Source organism: Geotrypetes seraphini, chromosome 4 (genome assembly GCF_902459505.1).
Source record: "Geotrypetes seraphini chromosome 4, aGeoSer1.1, whole genome shotgun sequence".
Taxonomy (NCBI): Eukaryota; Metazoa; Chordata; class Amphibia; order Gymnophiona; family Dermophiidae; genus Geotrypetes; species Geotrypetes seraphini.
Window position 1 is genome coordinate 211,572,929 of NC_047087.1, and position 17,317 is coordinate 211,590,245.

General features: G+C 43.7%; 1 protein-coding gene and 1 long non-coding RNA gene across 7 annotated transcripts in view; one reads left to right on the forward strand and one right to left on the reverse strand.

Moving 5' to 3' along the window:
- The window catches only part of SHLD2 (shieldin complex subunit 2), a 174,190-nt gene that overhangs the window by 86,787 nt on the left and 70,086 nt on the right, over positions 1-17,317 (forward strand). For all 6 annotated transcript variants that reach the window (XR_004539145.1, XM_033941115.1, XM_033941116.1 and 3 more), the window contains one exon: positions 15,095-15,229. Coding sequence is in view for 5 of the 6 variants with exons in the window: in XM_033941115.1 (XP_033797006.1) it covers positions 15,095-15,229 (135 nt within the window). In the remaining variant the exon portion in view is untranslated. The remainder of the gene's footprint in view (positions 1-15,094; positions 15,230-17,317) is intronic.
- On the reverse strand, positions 9,926-16,700 carry LOC117359029. Its single transcript, XR_004539146.1, has 3 exons — positions 16,482-16,700; positions 15,809-15,892; positions 9,926-10,954 (listed from the first exon to the last, which is right to left on the reverse strand). It is a non-coding gene; the product is annotated as an uncharacterized LOC117359029 (long non-coding RNA).

Here is a 17,317-nt window from a genome sequence, read left to right on the forward strand (position 1 = left end):
CACTAAGACTTACGTGGCTGCATTGAAAGATTCCTCTGGTTCTAATGAGATTGTACATCTATTTCACCAATTCTATGAGAAACTATACTCCTCAGATCTTACTTCCTCATCTTCTTCGTCTGGCTTTCTTCAGTCAACTCCTTGTGTGCCCTTGGAGAATACACACATAGAAGCTTTGTTACGTCTATTACTTCCAGATAATGTGGCCCTGGCTATAAGATCTCTTGCGAAACACAAATCCCCTGGACCTGATGGACTTACCTCCGAATTCTATCAGATATTTCTTCCTCGGATCCTTCCACATATATAACGCCTTCTTCTTGGCTCTCATTGAATCCGGCAGTGGCAATGGTACTTCCTAAGGAGGGGAAGGATGTTGCTGATATTAAAAATTACCAACCATTATCATTGATCAATACAGACACAAAAATTTTTGCTAAGATCATTGCTCTATGTCTACAACCTGTCCTGGAAACCATTATTTCTCCTGATCAGACTGGTTTCATGGTGGGCCTCCTCTCGAGTGACAACACCAGATTATTTGCACAAATCATACAGCAATCTCAAATTACATCTCCACCTTTGCTGGCAATTGGACTGGATGCGGAAAAGGCATTCAATCGCCTTGAATGGAACTATATTTTTCAGGTGCTTAACTGGTATGGCTTTCCTTCATACTTCATTTCTCGGATTCACGTTCTCTATACTTATCCATCCACCAAACTGTATCAATGACACCTATTCTCCACCTTTTAAACCTGCGAGAGGCACAAGACAAGGTTGTCCACTTTCTCCACTCCTTTTTAACCTTGCACTTGAACCCCTTCTCATCAATCTTCATAATAATAAGAACATTACTGGCTTTCGATTGGGCTCACTTGAAATTAAACTGTCTGCGTATGCAGATGATGTTCTCATCTATGCCATGTTCTCATCTATGCCACGAACGAGTGGCTACAGGGATGGTGCCGGGATATGAACTTCGGATTCCTAAACCATGGGGAAGCGCTACAAGGACTTCAGGGACCAGACGGACTCCATCTGACCAGTAGGGGTAAGAACGTCTTCGGACACCGACTAGCCCACCTGCTTCACAGGGCTTTAAACTAGGTAAGTCGGGGGAGGGTACCCATTCACATATTAGTGCAGAAAGGAATTATCCTGATGAGGTGAGTCGAAACTCCGCTTCCATGTCCGAGGTGAGTCGAAACTCCGCTTCCATGTCCAAGGTAAGTACCCACATTGCAAACAGTTCTTTGGGAGTCACACCGACTCGGGTAGGATACGCCTCACAGGGACTTAGCAAACACAAGATATGGAGGGCCATGTATGTCAATGCACACAGTTTAGGTAACAAAATTCTAGAATTGGAGGCTGAAATAAGGAATGCAGACCTAGATGTCGTGGCAATATCTGAAACTTGGTTCACGGACTCACATGGGTGGGATATGGCTATACCGGGCTACAATCTACTTCGTCAGGACAGAGAGGGCAGGTTAGGAGGGGGGTAGCTCTATACATTAAAGAGGACATCAAAACCACCAGGATCACAGATGTCAAATACACCGGGGAGTCCCTCTGGGTAAACCTGGCAAGAGGCAGAGAAAAATGCTTGTATCTAGGTGTGGTATACAGACCCCCAAGACAACTGGAAGACATGGACGCAGAATTAATTGAAGACATAGAGAATATCACTCTACGAGGAGAAGCTGTACTGCTAGGGGACTTCAATATGCCTGATGCAGACTGGAACTCATTTTCAGCGACAACCAGCGGAGCAGGAGGCTCTTAACCTCCATAAAGGGAGCACGTCTCAAACAAATGGTAATGGCGCCCACTAGGGCCCAGGCGATCCTCGACCTGGTACTCACCAATGCGGAAAGAATCTCAGAGGTCTCAGTAGGAGATACGCTAGCCTCCAGCGATCACAACATAGTATGGTTCAACCTTAGGAAAGGCTTCCCTAGATCAAACACGAAAACAAAGGTACTCAATTTCCGGGGCACAGACTTCGCACGCATGGGAGATTTCGTCCATCAGACGCTGCAGGACCAAGCGGAGACCGATGATGTAGAAGCTAAGTGGTTAACACTGAAATCAACCATACATGAAGCAACTAGCCGCTTCATAAAATCAGTAAATAAACGACAAAGAAACAATAAACCCCAATGGTTCACCGCGGATATCTCGCACCTCATTAAGGAGAAGAAAAAAGCGTTTCTCTCCTACAAGCGCACGGAGAAAAGAGAGGCAAAAGTAGAATATAGGACCAGGTCTACAGCGGTCAAAATGGCAGTTAGGGAGGCAAAACTTCGAGTGGAAGAAATTCTGGCAAAAAACATTAAAAAGGGGGACAAATCCTTCTTCAGGTATATTAGTGACAGAAAAAGGAACACAGGCGGGATAGTACGCCTTAGAAGACCGGACGGAAGTTACGTGGAAGCAGATTCCGATAAAGCCGAACTACTGAATGAATACTTCTGCTCTGTCTTCACCTGTGAGGCACCGGGACACGGTCCGCAGTTGAAGGCAACACAAAGCACAGAAGACCCGTTTCAGAATTTTGAATTCACACCAGGTGAAGTTTACAGTGAACTGGCAAGACTCAAGGTGAACAAAGCCATGGGACCAGACAATTTGCACCCAAGAGTGCTCAGAGAATTGAGCGATGTCCTGGTGAAACCGTTGGCTGAGCTATTTAATCTCTCCCTAAGTAAGGGGAAAGTTCCCCTGGACTGGAAATTAGCTAATGTCGTTCCTCTGCATAAAAAGGGTTGCAGGGCAGAGGCTGCGAATTATAGACCGGTGAGTCTCACATCAATAGTGTGCAAACTCATGGAAACACTAATTAAAAGCAAATTGGACACGATCTTGAATGAAGGGAATCTTCGGGATCCCAGTCAGCATGGATTCACCAAGGGTAGGTCCTGCCAATCCAATCTCATCAGCTTCTTTGACTGGGTAACAAGAAAGTTGGACTTGGGAGAGTCTTTGGACGTCGTGTACCTGGACTTCAGTAAAGCTTTTGACAGTGTCCCACACCGCAGGCTGCTAAGCAAGATGGAATCGATGGGGTTAGGAGAGACACTAACTGCATGGGTTAATGATTGGCTGAGTGGCAGACTTCAGAGGGTGATGGTTAATGGTACCCTCTCTAAAACATCGGAGGTGAACAGTGGAGTGCCGCAGGGCTTGGTCCTGGGTCCACTCCTTTTCAACATATTCATAGGGGATCTGACTCAAGGGCTTCAAGGTAAAATAACACTATTCGCCGATGACGCCAAACTATGTAATATAGTAAGTGAATGCAGTTTACAGAATTATATGGTGCAGGACCTGCTTACATTGGAAAGTTGGTCCTCAACCTGGCAGCTAGGCGTCAATGCTAAGAAATGTAAGGTCATGCACCTCGGAAGCGGAAATCCATGCAGGACGTACTTCTTGAACGGAGAAACTTTAACTAGGACTTCAGCAGAACGAGATTTAGGAGTAATCATCAGTGCAGACATGAAAACTGCCAATCAAGTGGAGAAGGCTTCATCTAAGGCAAGGCAGATATTGGGTTGTATCAATAGAAGTTTCGTCAGCTGAAAGCCTGAAGTCATAATGCCGTTGTACAGGGCCATGGTGAGACCTCATCTGGAGTATTGTGTGCAATTCTGGAGGCCACATTACAGTAAAGATGTGCGCAGAATTGAATCGGTTCAACGGACGGCCACCAGGATGATCTCGGGGCTGAAGGGTCTCTCGTACGAAGAGAGACTGAACAAATTGCAGCTCTACACTCTTGAGGAACGTAGGGAGAGGGGAGACATGATCAAAACATTTAAGTACCTCACGGGACGTGTCGAAGTGGAAGATGATATTTTCTTTCTCAAGGGACCATCGGCCACAAGAGGGCACCCGATCAAACTCAGGGGCGGAAAATTTCATGGCGACACCAGAAAGTATTTCTTCACAGAGAGAGTGGTTGATCATTGGAACAAGCTTCCAGTGCAGGTGATCGAGGCAGACAGCGTGCCAGACTTTAAGAATAAATGGAATACCCATTTATAAGGAAATTGGGTCATTAGGGCATAGACAGGGGGTGGGTAAGCAGAGTGGGCAGACTTGATGGGCTGTAGCCCTTTTCTGCCGTCATCTTCTATGTTTCTATGTTTCCTTGCCACATATCTTAGCAGTGATACAACAATTCTCTGTAATATTAGGATACAAGCTTAATCTCTCAAAATCAGAAATTATGCCATTCAATTGCCCTGAAGTGAGTGTTGAGATAAAAGAACTAGGGTTCTTGTATACCTGAGACAAAATTAAATACCTTGGAATTTATTTTGGAACTTCAGTGGATGACACCATTTCCTTCAATTCTGATTTGATGTACAATAAAGTTCAGAGTTCCCTTGCTCGTTGGACGCCTCTTAAGTTATCCTGGTGGGGCCGTCTCGACACCATAAAAATGATGGTTGTCCCTATGAATACCTATGTATTGAGTATGATCCCCTGTCTATTTCGGTCATGTTTCTAAAGAAAATTGAATCTCTCTTAGTCGATTTCCTCTGGAACCACAAAATGCCCTGTATTAGTCTGAATAAACTTAAATGCAGAAAAGAAGATGGAGGAGTATCATTCCCCAGTCTCTATGACTATCATGTGGCTTTTCTGATGAGACAGGCTTCTAAATGGTATTCTACCTCAGTGTTTAAATCTATTCCACCCTGGCTACAACTGGAATCCCACCTGAGTGCTATTCCTCTCCAGTACATTCACCTGACAAAACTACCTGCGTCCCTATCGACCAACTCTATCATACTCTCCACTAATTAAAGCTATACAAGAAGTGGACTGCTTTTCAGATATCAGATGGGAATCATCTTCCCTTGCTCCTCTATGGAACAATTCTAGACTAAAGATACAAAATAATCTAATCTCTTGGAAACTGTGGCAGAATTGCAACATCTGGACTATGAATCATCTTTTTGATGGGCATCAGTGGTTTACCTACGCTGACATTTGTAGGACTCATAATCTACCGCCCTCACAATTCTTTCAATGGCTCCAGCTCACCCATGCCATAAGGGAAGGACCTTCTCTCCAAGTTCTCCTGTGCTTCTTACCCTACGCTTCTCTCATACTTTAACAAAATTGCCTCTAAACACCATGAAGCCTCATACTGGTACAAAATTATTCATCTTGGCAAATTCCTTCCTGATAAGACGCTGAGAGAGACTTGGCATATTGAAACAAATCTGAACTTGGATGATGATAGATGGAGCTCCATATGGTTGAGCTGAAGTAAGGTCCTTCACTCCTCCATATTGATACAAACGGCCTACTTCACTTTACATAAAGCTTTCTGGACCCCGCAACGCCTGGCAAAAATTGGCCCAAATTTTCAAAATATCTGCTGGTCCTGTAAATCTGGCGGAGGTACACTCCAACATATGCTTTTTGGATGTCTTTTACTCAGGAAATTTTGGTCTCAAATATGGGGGACAATTACTGAAATATTACTTATTGACCAACCCCTTTCATATGCTACAATCCTGTTTGGGGCTGAGGCATTCCCCTGCCCCCTTGCTGATCCTGCATCCCTCCTTTTGAGAGGACTACCAGTATTGGCACTGAAAGTAATTCTATTTAACTGGAAGGACCTATCTTCTGCCTCTTTCTCTGCATGGTGGGCGAGTGTCTCTGCAACTGTGAAATATGAATGTATATATGCTGAAAAATCTGGCTCTTTACATAAATTTCATGATATTTGGGATCCTATTCTGGACTATTGCTCCACACATTAATCCTTTCCTCACTTCTATGTGTCTTTTCAATCCTCTTCCTCCACACTCTTTGTCCCTCTGACGTTGCCTGGCTTTCTTGGTATTATACTACTAGATAAACGTCTTGATTGGCTCTGATTGCATTACATTATTCTGGTTCTCATTTTTACTATGTTATATCCCTTCTCTGTGTCTTATATCTCCATTTACTTTATATTACATGTATATATGCTGTGATTACAGTGGCGTACCAAGGGGGGGCGGGAGGGGCGGTCCGCCCCGGGTGCCAGCCCTGAAGGGGTGCTCCCGGCCTTGCCGTTCAGTCCCCCCACACCCCCGAAGGACCGCTCGCCCCACTGACCTTCCTGCACCACCTGTGAAGCAGCAAGCAGCAGGATCGCGAGGTCAGCTATCCCTGAGCTGCTTGGGCGCTGCTTCCTGCGCCACGGTCCCGCCCCTCCTCTGACGTCAGAGGAGGGGCGGGAACGCGGCGCAGGAAGCAGCGCAGGGATAGATGACGTCGCGATCCTGCTGCGGCTGCTTCATAGGTGGTGCAGGAAGGTCAGTGGGGCGAGCGGTCCTTCGGGGGTGGTGGTGGTGGTGGGGACTGAACGGCAAGGCCGGGAGCATAGGTAGTGCTGCTTCATAGGTGGTGCGGGGAGGCCAGGGGGGCGAGCGGTCCTTCGGGGTGGGGTGGGTGGGCAGGCAGGCAAGCATTCAAGGGGGAGGGGGGTGACAGGCAGGCAGGCCTTCAAGGGAGGGGACAGGCCTTCGGGGGGGGTGTGCAGACCTTCAAGGGGGAGGGACAGGCCTTCAATGGGGGGGCAGGCAGGCCTTCAAGGGGGGGACAGGTCTACAAGGGGGGACAGGCCTACAAGGGGGTGAGCAGGCCTACAAGGGGGTGGGACAGGCCTTCAGGGGGGGTGCAGGCCTTCAGGGGGGGTGCAGGACTTCTGGGGGGGGTGCAGGCCTTCAAGGGGGGGACAGGCCTTCAAGGGGGGACAGGCCTTCAAGGGGGGGGGACAGGCAGGCAGGCCTTCAAGGGGGGGACAGGCCTACAAGGGGGGGGGGACAGGCCTACAAGGGGGTGGGACAGGCCTTCAAGGGGGAACAGGCCTTCAGGGGGGTGCAGGCCTTCGGGGGGGACAGGCCTTCAAGGGGGGGACAGGCAGGCAGGCCTTCAAGAGGGGGACAGGCCTACAAGGGGGAGGGACAGGCCTTCAAGGGGGGGGGACAGGCCTACAAGGGGGTGGGACATGCCTTCAAGGGGGGTGCAGGCCTTCAAGGGGGGGACAGGCAGACCTTTAAGGGGGGACAGGCCTTTGGGGGGGACCCTGGTTTAGAAGTACACAGAGGGAAGGGGGTGTTCAAAGAGACGTGCATATGCCAAACTTTGGGGGGGGGATGAAGAAATAATGGGTCTGAAAATAGAGGAGAGGGAGAGAAATGATGGACCATGGGATTTAGGGAGGGAAGGAACTGAAAGGGAGAGAAATTGGACACAAGGGATGGTGTGGAGGAGGGATAGAGATACTGGATAGGAGGGTAATTGGGAAAAGAAAGGGAGAGATGGTGGACTCTGGGGTGGTGGGGAAGGAGGGAGAGATGCCGGATGAAAGGGTAGTTAAGAAAAGGTGGATCTGTGGAGGGAGATGAAAAAAAGGAAAGATACCAGACTTCCTGGGGAGGGAAGGGAAATGGAAAGGGAGGACAGAGTTGGCAGATGGATGGTTAGCACGCAGAAAGAAGAAAGAAGGAGACCCTGGCAAGCAAGTTATCAGAAGAAAACCAGAGCCTTGGACCAACAAGATTTGAAATATAACCAGACAACAAAAGGTAGAAAAATTAATTTTATTTTCTGTTTTGTGATTATAATATGTCAGATTTGAAATGTATATCCTGACAGAGCTGGTGTTGGACTGCAAACGTGAGCTAGGATTTAACAGAGAGAGGAAAAGTCCTTTTTGTTTCTTTATTTTATTTACACCACAGCGCCAGTGTGGTTAGGAGAAGCCAAAGGGGGTGAAAAAGCTATAAAACCCACCAGGAGTTTTGAAAAAAATCACCCAACTGGGCAGGAAAATCGAATTTGACCAGGTATTAGTATCCTGGATTGGCTACCATGAGAATGGGCTACTGGGCATGATGGACCATTGGTCTGACCCAGTTAGGCTATTCTTATGTTATGTTCTCATCTGTAGGGGCCTTTGTTTTCACTTCTTATTTTAATGTATTTTTTTTTCTGGGAACTTATCAGTGTTTTTTTATAATGGGAACAAAAATGGAAGAGAATTAATGTGTGTGGGATGAGGGGGTAACTAATTTCTTCAGCTAAATAATTCAATCCACTTCAAACAGACATAGGAGAACTCACGCACCATTCACACACCCTCCAACCAAAAACGTCAAAAGAAAAAAACTGTTCGACAACCTCCTAGCCATTCGAGCTGCAACACTTGACCCCCAACTCTACAACCTATTGACATCGACCACATACTGCAAAACCTTCAAAAAGAAATAAAAACCTTTCTATTAAAAAAACATATAAAACCGAACTAACACAATCAGAACTGTCCCAAGCATCACCTGCAACTACTCCATATGTACTTCTGATGTCATGACAATTCAGACATAATTTATGTTATGTTATGTTATGTTTGGAATATAAGAACATTTTCACTGCCTGTTTCTATTCTGACCTTTTATTCCGTTTCATGGTCATTACAAAAAATATTTTTTTACATGGGGGGGGGGTGTCAAAAAATGATGGGCCCCGGGTGCCACATATCCTAGGTACGCCACTGTGTGATTATCATAGGTTTTGTCATGGTCATTGGATATTTGGTATGACTCCTTTTACTGCAGTTCTTATTGTTCCTTTCTTCCTATGTTCATTGTATTGTTTTGTGTTACTAATTACCAATAAAAATATTGAACACAAAAAAAAAATACCTACTCAACAAACAGACCAAGAGAGAGCAAACAAATCAAAAAGTACAAAAAACATTACCAAATAACCTCAAAAATATCAGAGAGAGAGACAGGCACAGAGCTCAATGCTCGATACATAAACATGCACTGTATATACCGTTTGTCAATATTTTGTTAATAATGAGGTGTCAGTGAAAAATGTGTGCACACCAACACATACTTAAAGACAAATGGAATAAATACTGTAGCTCATTTTGTCTACACAGATCACATCAAGTAACTCCTTAATTGAAAATAATGAACTACTCATATGAACTCTGTGTAGGTCAATCCGTGTGAAATCCAAAATATCTCTGTGAAAAAATCACTCATGAAAAGAAACAGTAAAGATAAAATTTAAATCAGTAAACAAATCATTATCGTTATTTGCAGGTGAAGTTATGCCATAGTGGAACAGTGGAACTTTGACACATATAGATCACTAATGAGAGTGAAACAGGGTCTCTCGTCAAATTGTGTTTGAAGTCCACTTGCTGAACTAAGGAGCTGATTCTTAAAACTAAAATCTGCCTTTAATGTGCTCACTAAACCAGTTTAGCATGCATGTATTTTTGCAGCGGATTATTAAAACGGCTTAATGTGGTCTTTTCCAAGTCTCAATACTGCCATGCAAATGAAATACAATGAGGTCATTAATATTAAAATGAGCACTTGGAGTGATTCTCTACAACTGCTGAATAATTCTCTAACCTTGTTGTGCCACATTTGTGGCCAAAATTCGCCAACAGGTCTGAGCTGTTGTTGCCTTACTTTCTGATCAGTGGCTGTTTTTGAGAGTTCTCAAATGTGCCTATTAGTGGCGTAGCTTCTATGGCAGGTCCTTCTCTCAGTCAGCCACATTTTCTACGCTGCCTGTTCCTGATCCGGGGGATTCTGCTGATGATGACCAGCTGGATGACCCCTTATTTACAGGTGCAGCACTTACTGGGACAGGAGATCAGGGACTATGTGGCATGGAAAACTTTCCAACGTTGGTGTGACCATGAAAGTGTGGAACCATATTCGACCCCGGTGTTTGTGATGCTGGCCTTCCTCCAAAGAGGGTCTGGACAAGGGACTTGCCATAGTTTCCCTTCGGGTTCAGGTCACTGGGCTTTCTTGTTTCAGAGCTCGGGATCATATACCTTCCCACCAAGATGTCACTCGATTTTTGAAGGGGGCTCTTCAGATTCGACCACCAATCAAGCCACTTTTCCCTTCGTGGGACCTTAACATGGTTCTGTCCAGCCTCTCTAAAGCTAAGCTCCATTTAAGCCTCTCAAGGACGCATCGCTTTTTGACTTGATGCTTAAGGTGGTCTTCCTAGTCATAATCACTTCGGTGAGACATGTCTCAGAACTTCAAGCTCTATCTTGTAGAGAGCCCTTTCCGAAGATCTCCGAGTCTGAGATCTCCATGCGCACAGTTCCTTCTTTTCTGCCCAATGTGGTTTCTACTTTTCTTGTTAATCAGGAAGTGTGCTTACCAGTATTTCAACCCATGGGTCTAAGTCACAAGACCACGTTTTGAAGAAGTTGGACATGTGCAGAGTGCTCGTTCGTTATTTGGCGGTCACCAACAAGTTTAGACTCTCAGACCTTTTGTTTGTGCTGACTGATTCCTCCAAGCAGGGTGCTCCGGCTTCCAATTTCGATTTCGAGATAGATCTGTAAAGCAATTTCATTAGCATACGTTCTCTCTGGGAAACAGTCTCCTGTTTCTATCAAGGTGCAATCCATCAGGAGTGTGACCTCTTCTTGGGCCGAAGCTAGGGCAGTCTCCCAGAGGAGATTTGCAGAGCAGCTTCCTGGTCTAGTCTCCATACCTTTTCCAAGTTTTACATAGTGGATGTGGTGGCACAACAGGACTCTGCCTTTGGGTCCTCGGTTTTGAGGGCTGGTGCAGTCAGCCTGCCCTAGATTTCTGGGAGTGCTTCGGTACATCCCATATGTCTAAAATGACTCGCGTATTACACTGGAAAAAAAGAGATTATGTTCTTAACTTGACAATATCTTTTTCAGTAGATAGGTGAGAGAGATGTCAATACCACCCAACAGTTACATTTATTCAAAACAACACAACTAAAACATTAAAAGTCCTTGATCTTAAAAAGATCAAATGAGATCCCAAAAGTAGAATTCTAGGAAAGTCCCAACCAGGATCCAGGTTTCAGCAACTAGTGTCACCTTCCTCAGGGGACAATAAGCAAACTATAAAACAAATGGAACAAGATGTAACATAATGTCAGAAAATAAATAATGAAAGCATAAAATTGCACATAAACAGATAATTATTGCAATAAAGAAAATTGCAAACATGAAAACTTTATCTGAACATATCTATAAAAACATAAATAATCAAATGCAAAGCGCATAAAAATAACCATCAGGAATTAAATAGTGAAAGCATGGAAGATAAAACAATTACAAAAATAATAGCAAAAGCATTAATCAACATACAGTGGTACCTTGGATTACGAGCATAATCTGTTCCAGGAGCATGCTCGTGATCCAAAATGCTCGTTTATCAAAGCCCATAGGAAATAATGGAAACTCGCTTTGATACGTTCCCCCCCCCCACCACGAGAGACGGCATTGCTCCCCCTGAAGGCCCCCCCTGCGTTCCGGCACTCTCCCTCCCGTGATGCAGCACCCCCCCCCCCCTGCTGCTTCATACCTTCATCTGGGCACCGGCACCGGCATGTCTTGTGCTTGGTGCCGGTGCCCGAAGATCGGCCTCCTCTTCTGCTGGGCCTTGAGCATCTGCACTCGTAAATCGGTTTCCGAGGCGCCAATTTTGCAAATATTTTGCTTGTCTTGCAAAACACTCGCAAACCGGTGCACTCGTAAACCGAGGGTACCACTGTATTCTGAAAAAAACCAAAATATATCCAAAGATAAAATTGTAACCAGACTTATCTGAGTAGCAAACATATGATATTCTGAGATAAATCATAAAGAAAGATATACTGGATTAAATATGCAACATGATAAAATGATATAAATAACACCATAAAATGAACAAGCAAATTAAAACTACTAAGAGGGAACAACTTTATGACCACACAATGTGTATAAAAGTATTATGAGAACTATTACATACTAAAAAATAAATCAAGACCAGAATGTCTCCTCTATAGGCACATAAAGAACTATCAATAGAAAAAGTTTAGCCATGTACTTAAAACCAAAAAAGCAAAGAGTACTGTATTTTTAAAACAAAAGTACATTTCTTTTTTTTAAAAAAGAGATATACCTATGACACACTTTTCTGATGTGCATTTCTGATTCAAAAATAAAACTGTATAGTGTCAAAGCAAGCAAACAAGGACCAGGACTAAAATCAGAATGCTCACCAATGTGAGTCAAAGCATCAAAATAGTCTTAAGCTGGAAAAAAAAAAAAAGTATATGAAAATATTTAGAACGCTGAAGCGAAAAAAGATAAAAATTACGATTGAAGCAAACTGTAGCTTACCATGTTGGCGTCTATGTGAAAAAAGCGCCAAGAGGCCACACATGTGTTGTGGTACCCATTAAAAAGAAACACATAGATATGGTACATAGAAGTTGTGTGTAACTATGCACAAATTAAATGGACACAGTAAAAATAAGAGATAAAAGATAACGGCCGACTTCAGTGACAAGAATGACTCATGAATAAAAGTTTATAGAGATTAAAAAAAAGTGCACATAATGAAAAAATAAAAATGAATCATAAATAAATAAGTAAAATAAGGAAGTGCTGTTGATTGGCCATCAAGCTCCAGCTCTATCTCCCTGATTGGTAGATGTGCAGAGCTTTCCCAGTAATGAGCCTTAGCTGAGACTTCCCTGTCAAGAATCCCGTTGGCTCAAGCCCGCCACCACTCACTGTGGCTGTGCACAAGATACAGCGTTGGAGACTGTGTGGCATAAATCTGCAGTTCTGGAGCCAGTAAACTGCTTCAGCACAGCAAGTTCCTACCACATTAAATATATAATTTTTTTTTTAAGATTTGATTATTCTGCAAGAGGGGGTTGCAGTCCACTCCAGTTGCAGTCCATAAGGGTGTATAGTGCTCTGATGACTCCTCAGAGGGCCTGCATCGAGGACTTCTTCGGCAGCACGGCGTTCACAACTCGCTGCTCTTGTCAGCTTTGAGACTTCTACTCTGCCAGGAATTAGGCGGGTCCTGGCAGAGAGGAAGGCCTAAAGCCAACAAGAACAGTGAGTTGTGAACGCTATGTTGCCGAACTGGGAGGATGACGGAGGGGGAGAGAATTGCTGCACCCGACTGGGGATAGGGAGGAAAAAGGAAGTCCAGGGAGAGGAGAGGGAGGGAGGGAAAGGAGATGCCAGACAATAGAGGGAGAGGGTGAGATACCAGGGAATGGAGGGAAGGGGAGGAGACAGAGATGCTAGACTAAGGGAACAGGAAGGAGGGTGGATGGGAAAGGAAGGAGAAGAGATGCCAGAGCATAGGGGAAGAAGTGGAGAAAGAAAAATGGGGAGGGAGTGAAGCTGAAATGAATCATGTACAAAAGAAAGAAGGGGCATAATTTATGGAATGGACATAGAAAGAAGGAAGATGCCATATGGAAGGGGGAGATTGCAGATAGTGGATGGAAAGGACAGAGAAAGAGGGCAGACGGAGGATCACTTGGGTCACTTTGTTCTTATGGCATGGCTGTTGAGTGCACAGCTTTAGTGCATAAAGGCTATTCGGAGGTAGTTCTTGCCACACTTCTTGAGTCTATGCAGTTGACTACTGTGTCTGCCTTTGCTGAGGCATGGAAGACTTTTCAGGCATTGCTGTGACCAGGAACGGATGTCGCCATATTCCTCTCCGATTTCAGTGGTTCTCACCTTTCTTCCACCTGGTCTAGATAAAGGCCTCGTTATGGCATCCCTTTGAGCCCAAGTGATTGGACACTCTTGTTTCATAGCCCAGAACCAGTCTTTGGCATCTCACCCTGCCATTGTCAGTTTCTGAAAGGGGCTTTTTGCATTGAACCGCCGATTTAAAACACTGGTCCCTTTGCAGGACCTCAACCTGGCCTTACCATAGCTCCCTTTGAGACTATTTGGGATGCTTGTCTCTCAAGACTGTCTTTCTGGTCGCTATTATAGCCATGTGTCTCAGAACTTCAAGCTCTTTCCTTGTGCATGGTTCCTTCTCTCCTCCCGAAGGTGATTTCGGCTTTCAGGAAGTGTGTTGGCCTGTTTATCAGCCTACTGGGTCAAAGTAACAGGATTGCATTTTTGAGAAATCTGGATGTACGTAGAGTGTTCCTTCGTTGGCTGGAGGTCACTAACGAGTTTCATCTTTCGGACCACCTATTTGTGACGATTCATTCTGTCAAGTGGGGTGCTCCCGCTTCCAAGGCCACTTTATCCAGTTGGATCCATAGGACCATTTCATCGGCCTATATTCTGTCCTTAACACAGTCTCCCATCTCCTTTAAGACGTATTCTACTAGGACTATAGCTTCTTCGTGGGATGCAGCTAGTGTGGTCAGCCCTGAGGAGATCTGTAGGGCAGCAACATAATCCTCCTTGCACATGTTTGCCAAGTTTTACAGAGTGGATGTGACAGCGAGATAGTACTCTGCCTTTGGGTACTCCAGTTTGTGGGCCGACACAGCCCTTCCTTGCTTTTAGGGACTGCCTTGGTATGTCCCACTTGTCTAGAATGTCTCACCTATTGCACTGGAAAAGGAGATTATGTACTTACCCTGGTGAGCTCTTTTTCAGTAGATATGTGAGACATTCTAGACTCCCACCCTGTCCTTCCTGCATCTGCATACTGTCTGTTTCTGGTTCTCCAAGTTGATTCTTGGATGTCAGTCAGCCCTTGAGCTGGGAAGATCCTGTATATATGTTACTGTTTTATGTAGGGGTGTTTCTTAGCTCCTTTGATGCATTTGTTACCTTTTTGCAGTTAATGTTCTTATGTTAATTATTGAGCAGACTTCATTGCCATGGGTGTCTCTACTTCACGTTTGTAAGATAGTTCTCTGTGCAGGTGGAGCTACAGAGCACACTGAAGTAGAACAGAGTCGCAGAAAAAAAAATCTAGATTGGATTCCTTTTGCATATGGCACGCGGTGGCCACTGGGACACAACCCACTTGTCTAGAGTGTCTCACCTTTCTACTGGAAAAGAGCTTACCAGGGTAAGTACATAATCTCCTTATATGTACTGTATTTTGTAAACCACCCAGATTTGTAGATGTTATGGGATATAAGACATTTTTATATAAAAAATAAACAAACTGGTCAATGATGGTCTTTGCAGGTGATTAGTTATGCTGGACCTATTAGCATACCCCAAATTATTGAGCAGTAATTGTATCTCTTCCATCTGCAGAGTCCATATACTTTTACAATGGTCAAAAACAAATGAAAATTGTTCTAACAGTGGAGCAAGTCAAAGGTCAGCATTATACATTGGTGCTATGGGGTACTGCAACTGCCTGGGGCAATCGGATCCAAAGAAGAAAGGGTAAGTAAAAAGTGTCCCGAAAATGATTTACTTTTACCATCTGCAGCTTATATGAAGGAAAGGAAGTTAAGCATGATCTTTTTAACATTTGCACATAAATGCCTTCTCAGCCACGTAAGAGTGTTTATTCAAAAACATAGATTGCCAGTAATGAAGGCACTGGTGAGAGAATATCAAGATGTAGCATAATGGCAGAGCTTTTATTTATGCAAGGTGGAATCTTAGGGCATTCTTTATAATTAGCTTTAAAATACTCAACATTTTTGATCATCTTTCTTGAATTTGTTTTTCATTATCTGTTTTGGTTGGTAGTATAGTGGCGCCCAAAAGTTAAAGCAGTATAATCTAGGATTACCATATAGCTCCAGAAAAAGAAGGATGGATTGAGACATCCGGATTTTACTTCCATTTCTTTCAATCTGTCGTCCTTTTTCTGGAGGCTTATGGTAACCCTAAGTATAACCCCAATGTTTCATTTAAACAATTAACAAACTATATATGAGGGCAGTTTTCAAAAGCTATTTATGTGGTTAAGATTTATTTTTGAAAATTATAGCCACATTTTGCTGGATGTCTTACCATGATGGAGTTAGGTCAGAAGTGGCAGTGACACAGTTCTGCACATGCAAAAGTACACAGATTGTTTTCCTGCTACTGCTTTTGCTGGAAAAATAAGCAGAAACCTCTTTGGCCATTTTTTCTTAATCAGTTTACAAAAGGAAACTATGCACATACTTTCCCATTGAGAATCTATTCAGAATGTGGGAAAAAATATCCACAGACTTTACAGTTACCTATAGTTAAGAGCATAAGAATTGCCATACTGGGATAGACCGAAAGTCCATCAAGCCCAGTTTCTTGTTTCCAACAGTGGCTAATCCAGGTCATAAGTACCTGGCAAGATATCAAAGAGTAAAACAGATTTTATTCTGCTTATTCTAGGAATAAGCAGTGGATTTCCCTCAAACCATTTCAATAATGGCTTGTTGGCTTTTGTTTTAAGAAATTATCCAAAACTTTTTAAAACCCTGCTAAGCTAACATATTACCCCCAATACGTACTCCAGTTCCTTTTGTGGGGACTTTTTTGTTTGATTAGAAAAACAACCCCTCCCCTTTTATTAAACCATGATAGCGGTTTTTAGCGCAGGGAGCCAAGTTGAATGCCCTGCGCTGCTCCCGACTCTCATAGAGTTCCTATGAACGTCGGGAGCAGTTTAATAAAAAGGGGGAAAGTCAGGTAGAGTACTTACTTTTAATGCATAGTTTCAGGCTGTTTCTAAGAAAAAAAAGAAAATGAACTTCAAAGTCAGTTGCAAATATGCTTTCAAATATTATCACACTATTCATCTCTCTTATATCAGGAGTTCACCCAAACAGCTTTGAGTACAGGTTCACCACAATCCCACCCCATCAGAGTTGAAATCACCTACGTCTGCGTTGTATACACACATACAAATAAATATAACAATATAAATGGCAGTTTCAACAAAGGGAAAGAGGTTGGGATTTGATATATCGCCTTTCTGTGGTTACAAACAAATCAGTTTACATATTTTATACAAGTATTTATTTTGTACCTGGGGCAATGAAGGGAGTGGGAATCAAACCTGGTTCCCCTGGTTTTCAGGCCACTGCACCATTGTGTTACTCCTCCATTTAGGCACATAGCAAATCTATTATATTTTGTAATCATTACAAGGTTATTTTCAGAGAACAAGATAACAGTGATTTCCAAACATGAATCCTTGATCTTTGAACAAGAAACTCATATAATACATAAAAAATGAGCTATACATAAGGTTAACCCCTGCCAAGCAGGTGTCTGTCATGAAAACTAAGTGTGTTTAGAGATCGCAATAACTGGTAGAAGACACATACCACCCAATATTCAGTGCTATTTAACCGTCCAGAAGCTGTTCTTGGCCAGTTAAATAGCATTTGGCTGACTAACCACTAATATTTAGCGGGAGATTGCTGGCTATCTCTGCTGACTATTAGTGGTCTAAAGAAATCAGAAAAACCCAAAAAAATTGGAAGGTGAATAGACAAATCCAACAACAAAAAACCTCCCAAACCCCAAGAATAG